This window comes from Orycteropus afer, unplaced genomic scaffold, assembly GCF_000298275.1.
Source record: "Orycteropus afer afer isolate SDZICR_OR568_19922 unplaced genomic scaffold, OryAfe1.0 scaffold00536, whole genome shotgun sequence".
NCBI classification, from domain to species: Eukaryota; Metazoa; Chordata; class Mammalia; order Tubulidentata; family Orycteropodidae; genus Orycteropus; species Orycteropus afer.
Genome location: NW_006922123.1, coordinates 235,255 through 241,381, shown reverse-complemented (window position 1 = coordinate 241,381; position 6,127 = coordinate 235,255). Strand labels below are relative to the sequence as shown.

Sequence of the window (6,127 nt, the reverse complement as noted above, 5' to 3'; positions counted from 1 at the left end):
GGACAATTTGGCTGGATACAGAATTCTTGGTTGGAAGTTCCTTTCCTTCAGTGCTTTATATATGGCGTCCCATTGCCTTCTTGCCTGCGTGGTTTCTGCTGAGTAATCAGAGCTAAGCCTAACTGCTTGTCCATTGTAGATGACATCTCTTTTTTTCCTGGGCTGCTTACAAGACTCTTTCTTTTACTTTGGTTTTGGAGAGTTTTATTATGATATGTCTTGGTGACTTTCTCTTGGGATTTGTCTTGTATGGGGCTCATTGAGCTTCTTGGACGAATGTCTTTTCTTCCTTCATGATTGGGGGAAATTTTCTATTAGCAAGCCTTCCACAATTTTCTCAGTTTTTTTTTTTTTTTTTTTTCTTCCTTCTCTTCTCTTCTTGCTCTGGTAGTCCAATGAGGTATATGTTGTTTCTTTTCATGTTGTCCCATATAACTCTTAAGTTCTCTTCATTTCTCTTAAATCTTTGTTCTGATTTTTCTTCATACAGGCTGGTGTAGAGAGATTTATCTTCTAGTTGGGAAATACATTCTTCAGCCAGTGCTAGCCTATTCTTCTACTGTGTTGTGTAATTCTGTAGTTTTAGTGTTCATCTTCTGGATTTCTAACTGCTGTTTTTCTGAGTTCTGATTGTGTATTAATATTGTTATTTTGTTCTTGAATGGTTTTCCTGAGTTCTTCCAGGGTACTCTCTATGTTCTCCTTGGTTCTGTTTGAGGTTTCCTTAAGCTCTTGTATAGTTCTATAAGCATATCTTCTAAATTCCTTCTTGGATAATTCTGTTGCCTCCTCTTCCTCCATGTTTAATGAGATTTTTGTTGGGGATTTTACTTCTATTTTATCCTTTTTTTAAAAAAAAATTTTATTTGAGGTTTCTTGTTGTTTCCTAGACATTTTGAAATTGTTTTCTTTAACTTTTAGTTTGTATTGATTTGTTTTGCCTTGACTTTATGCTTAAATATTTTTCAAGAGTGGAGCTGGTGGATTTTATAATTTTTGTTGTTAATTCAGGTGTGCTGGGCTGCTCTGCACTTTTCTTTGTGTTGATGGAATCACTGTGTGGAATGCAGTTGCAAGTCTCTGTTCATCTTGAAGGAATTTAGAGTTAGGACAGCAGTTGTTGTGGTGGCTTAATGTGGTTCTTCTACTGGGTGAGTCAGGGGAGAAAAAGAAAAAGGAGGAAGAAAAGAAAAAAAAATCCAAGGTACTAGTAGCGTGTTCCCACTTTCTGTGTTTCCTTGGTTACTGGTGGTTTTGGGGTTTTGTTTTGAGACTGCTTGGGTTGGCTGCTAATGCTGATGTTATACTGTTCCTCACAGACCTGCGGTTGAAAATTGGCAAGGACCCCAATGATTAGGGGATAATTACTTTCCACCTGGGTCAAGCATCAGCAAAAACTCTGTACTCCAGACCCCTCTGTGCTAAAAACTGTCCTGGCAGAGCTGGACCCAGCCCTATGCCATGAGCTTGTCCCAGGGCCTGCCTACCTGTCGCATTGTTTCCTGACTTCCCCCTTTCTGCTCCCAATTCAGTGGTGACCTGTGTCAGAAGGGTCTCTGCTCTGTTTCTCAGAAATGCCATCCACCCACTAGTTCCCAAGGTTACCTTCAGAAGCCTTCGCTGTGGGCAGTCCAAGTCTCCCAAGCTGCTGTTGGCTTCCCAGTGTTGCTACTTCAGTACTTAGGGAGTTCTCTATTGCTCTGTCACACCATCTAGTGCATGTCTCATGGCAGATTCATTTATCTTTATTCTTCCCGGCTGTTTACCCTGCTTCTCCTTTTTTTTCCCCCTCCTTCTCCACTAAACCTGGCCATCTCCAACTTAATGAGCTGTTGATAACCCCAAAATTCCTGCTTCAAACTGCTGCACCTAGTTTTTCAGGTATTAAGATGCTAGAGGGAACAAACTTGTGGGCTACATATACAACACCATCTTCCCTTCCTCTGGAATATTTTTATAAAAATAATGAATTCCTGCTAAAACACTGCACACAAATTTTACAGACACGCATTTTTGTGAGACCCTCTTCTGACAGTGTCACTCAGTGTGCTCCACCCTCCTTTGTCCCCCTATTGACACCACTAAAAATGCCTTAGCTGAAGGCTACACCAAAGCAACCTTTACTGGCTTTCCCATTTTCCCATCGTTAGAACAATGAGACTTGCTCACTCTGGTTTCTCACATGACAAGACTCTGGGCCACCATGAAGGAGAAATGATGCTGACTGTATCTGAGTTGTCTCTTACCTTTTGATTCCAATGGAAAATTTATCTCAGAGTCTCTCCAAGGGACCAAATCTTGCCCTATTTGTAATTATCATTACCCAGGAATATATGTGATATTAGAGCCATTCTCACAGTCTTTTACCTCCAGTGCCTAAGGCACTTGACTGCTAACCAGAAGGCTGGTGGTTCAAGCCCACCAGCTACTCCTCAGAAGGAAGATGAGGCAATCTACTTCCATAGTGATACTGCCTCGGAAACCCAAGGAGGGGTCGCTATGAGTCGGGTCCGACTTGACGGCACACAACAACAACAACAACATTTAAACATACACAAACACAGATCATTCAGTTGATGACATCAAAAATTTTGAAGTATATATTAAACCAAAATCCAAACTCACTGCCACCAAGTCAATTCCAAATCAAAGCAACCTCCATTTGGTTTCCAAAGTGGTAGATCTTTATAGAAGCAGATTTCCCCATCTTCCTACTGCAGAGCAGCTCATGGGTTTGAACCACCAACCTTCTGGTTAGCAGTCAGATGTCTTAGGCACCACATCACCAAAGCACCTTGAAGTATGCATTGATTTCTTTATTATTATTATTTACGGATGGATTACAGTTTTCTTCAACCTGTTCTCTTCTCTCCTAAGTCTTCCATTCAGGAATTTGGAGTTTATCAATCACTTGTTTTGTTGTCCTCACAGTCAGTGAGGTGGAAGCATTTGCTCTATAGCATTACCTCAATCAAAATTCTGGCTCACCTTGGGCATTTCCTGTCCTGGGATTCATTTCAGTCTACAATTTGTAAGTACTGTTGGATGATAGAGTCACATATGTCCTATTTGGTCAGCCAGACTAATGGGTGAATGTAATTTTCTGACATTAAAACAAATATTTTCTCCCTAGAGTCAGAGTTCTGAATTAAAAAAAAAGAAAAAGGAAAAAACAAAACAAAACAGTCAATGTTTTTAAAAGAGATTGAATATTCCCATCATTGTCCTGTCCCATATCCTACATGACTTCTCAAAGCAAGAGGTTATGGTTATCCATGGAATTTTGCCCCATATTCAGGACCTAAACTGGGACAATTCCCATGCTTACATCAAACTTCCTGTTGTGGATTTGTATTGAGTTGTATTGCATCAGCAAACCACATATCTTCAGAAGAAACGCTTCCCTGAACCAGCATCCTGCCCCCCATCAGGCGGCCCTCTTTCTCTGCAGGGCTCCGTGGAAGGCACTCTTCACCTGGGCGTTCCTCAGGCTGTAGATGAGGGGGTTCAGCATTGGGTTGAAGAGGACATAAAACAGAGACAGGATTTTCTGGTGCTCCCCTGGTTGATTGGAGTCTGAGACCATGTAAACCACAATGGCTATGCCAAAGAAGAGCCCAACCACACAAAGGTGGGAGGAGCATGTAGAGAAGGCCTTTCTGCAGCCCTCCCCAGACTGGATTCTCAAGATAGCCCAGAGGATATATGTATAGGAAACCAGCATTAAGCAGAGTGGTCCAACAAATAAAAACATACTGGTAGCAAGAATTACCACTTCGTTGATCCAAGTGTCAGCACAGGCCAGCTTGAGGACAGAGAGAAGTTCACAGAAGAGTAGGTTCACTTCACAGGGCCCACAGAAGGGCAGCCTTAGAAGGAGAATGGCATGGACAGTGGCAAGGATTAGCCCACACGCCCAGGATGTGATGGTCAAGATAATGCACACAGTCCAGTTCATGGTGGCAGTGTAATGTAGTGGGTGGCAGATGGCCACGTACCTGTCATAGGACATCACCACCAGAATCATGCACTCTGCACCAGCAAAAGCAATATCCAAAAATATCTGCATTATGCATGGGATAAAGGAGATGGTTTTGTTTTGGTTCACTAGGTTTGCCAGCATCTTGGGGACACTGTTGGAAGCATAGGAGATATCAATGACAGACAAGTGGGAGAGGAAGAAGTACATGGGGGTGTGCAGTCTGGGGTCCAGACAGATGAGCCCCAAGATCATCCCATTTGCCAGCAGAATGAAGATGTAGAACAGGGAGAAGATCCAAAAGAGGAGCACCTCCATCTCTCTACGGAGCTGGAATCCCACCAAGATGAACTCCGTGACCCATGTTTGGTTGCCTCCCATTCCTTAATGACAGTCTGTCAAGAACAGAAGTGTGAAACAAAGGTAAGAGTTCGAGAACCAATGAAAATTGGAGGTATTTACCTAAAATTGAGTTCAGAGAGACGATGCATACGTGTGCCTATTTGATGTCTTTTCCCACTTCCAAACTTTGCTTACCTTTCTCTTGTATATTCTTACTATGAAATCAATTCAATCTTCAAAAAAGTTACAAAATTATATGATAGATTTCCATATACCTTCATGCAGATTCAGCAAACAGTAACATATTTTTCTTATTTATCCTTCCCTTTTGTTCTTTGTTATTATTGTTAGGTGTCCTTGAGTCAATTCCATCTCGTAGTGTCCCTGTGTGCAAAAGAACAAAACGCTGCCCAGTTCAGTGCCATCCTCACAATGTTTGCCATGTTTGAGCCCACTGTTGCAGCCAGTCAATCCATCTCAGTGAGGCTAAAGGTCTTCCTGTTTCTGGTGACCCTCTACCTTACTAAGCATCATGTCCTTCTCCAGGGCCTAGTCCCTCCATGGATCATGCCCTCAGTTCATGGGACGAAATCTTGCCATTCTCACTTCTAAGGAGTATTCTCTCTATATTTTTCCCACAACAGATTTCCTTGTCCTTCTGGCAGTCAATATTCTTCATCAACACCAAGCTCAAAGGCATCAATTCTTCGGTGGATTTCTTTATTAACTGTCTACCTTTTGCATGCTTATGAGGTGATTGAATAGACCATGACTTTGATCACATACACCTTAACTTCAAAGTGACACCTTCACTTTTTAACACTTAGAGTGGGCTTTTGCAGCAGATTTGCCCGATGAAATATGTCATTTGATTTCTTGACTGCTGCTTCCATAGGCGTTGGTTGTGGATCCAAATAAAATGAAATCCTTGACAACTTCACTATTTTCTCCTTTCATCATGATTTTGTTCATTGGCCCAGTTCTTTATTTGTTTGATTTTTGTTTTCTTTATGTTAAGGTGCAATCCATACTGAAGGCTGTGCTCTATATATACACATAGATTTTGTTCCCAAAAATCCATTTGAAAGTAAGCTGTTGAGTTCCAGTAAGATGGCGGACTAGGCAGAAAGACTGCACAGACCCTCTTCAACAAAGAAAAGGGAAAGCAATTAACACAGACACAGAAGATAATCCTGGACTCCTGAGCCTCGAAGGGAAGGATATAGAAGTGGACTAAACCCCAACTAGCAGAAAAATTTGCATAAAAATACCAAAAAAGGAGACAGACAGAGCTGCGATCTAGCAGCAATCCTGAACAATCCTGATGGCAGGGCACAGACAGCTTGGAGATTCCCAAGTGGTGGTAGGACCTAAGAATTAACCTAAAAATCAGCCTTGCTAGCCAGGGACTGCACAGAGGACTGCTCTGATGGCTGGGGAATAAACGGAGAAGGTGAAGAGAAAGGTGGGCTGATCTGTGGACTTTTGCCTGTTCCTGGAGGGTGCTGCCATTTTGAATGTTACAAGCGGTTTGACGATTTTGGATATTTAAAGAGACAGTGCTCTCTGAGATTCCAGGGGCTTAAGAAGAGGTTCTGCTTTCCAGCAACCCCAAGGATACTCTGGACATGCAAGACTGAAAAGGTGCAACATTCCTCTTGTCACTCTTATACCCCACACCCACTTGGTAAACAGAGGTGTGGCCATCCCCCACTCCCACCCACCTTCTGGGCGCACAGGAACTCCATCACAGTCTGTGTGCTCAGACAGAGCCTGGGTGCCCTGCCCTGTCCTCCACTGATTTTT

General features: G+C 42.5%; 1 protein-coding gene across 1 annotated transcript; it reads right to left on the bottom strand.

Annotated features, from left to right (window-relative positions):
• Positions 1 to 3,427: 3,427 nt before the first annotated feature.
• On the bottom strand, positions 3,428 to 4,360 carry LOC103209833 (olfactory receptor 2A2-like). The gene has a single exon (XM_007955727.1). The coding sequence runs from the start codon at positions 4,358 to 4,360 to the stop codon at positions 3,428 to 3,430; it is 933 nt and encodes a 310-aa protein (XP_007953918.1).
• Positions 4,361 to 6,127: the final 1,767 nt, after the last annotated feature.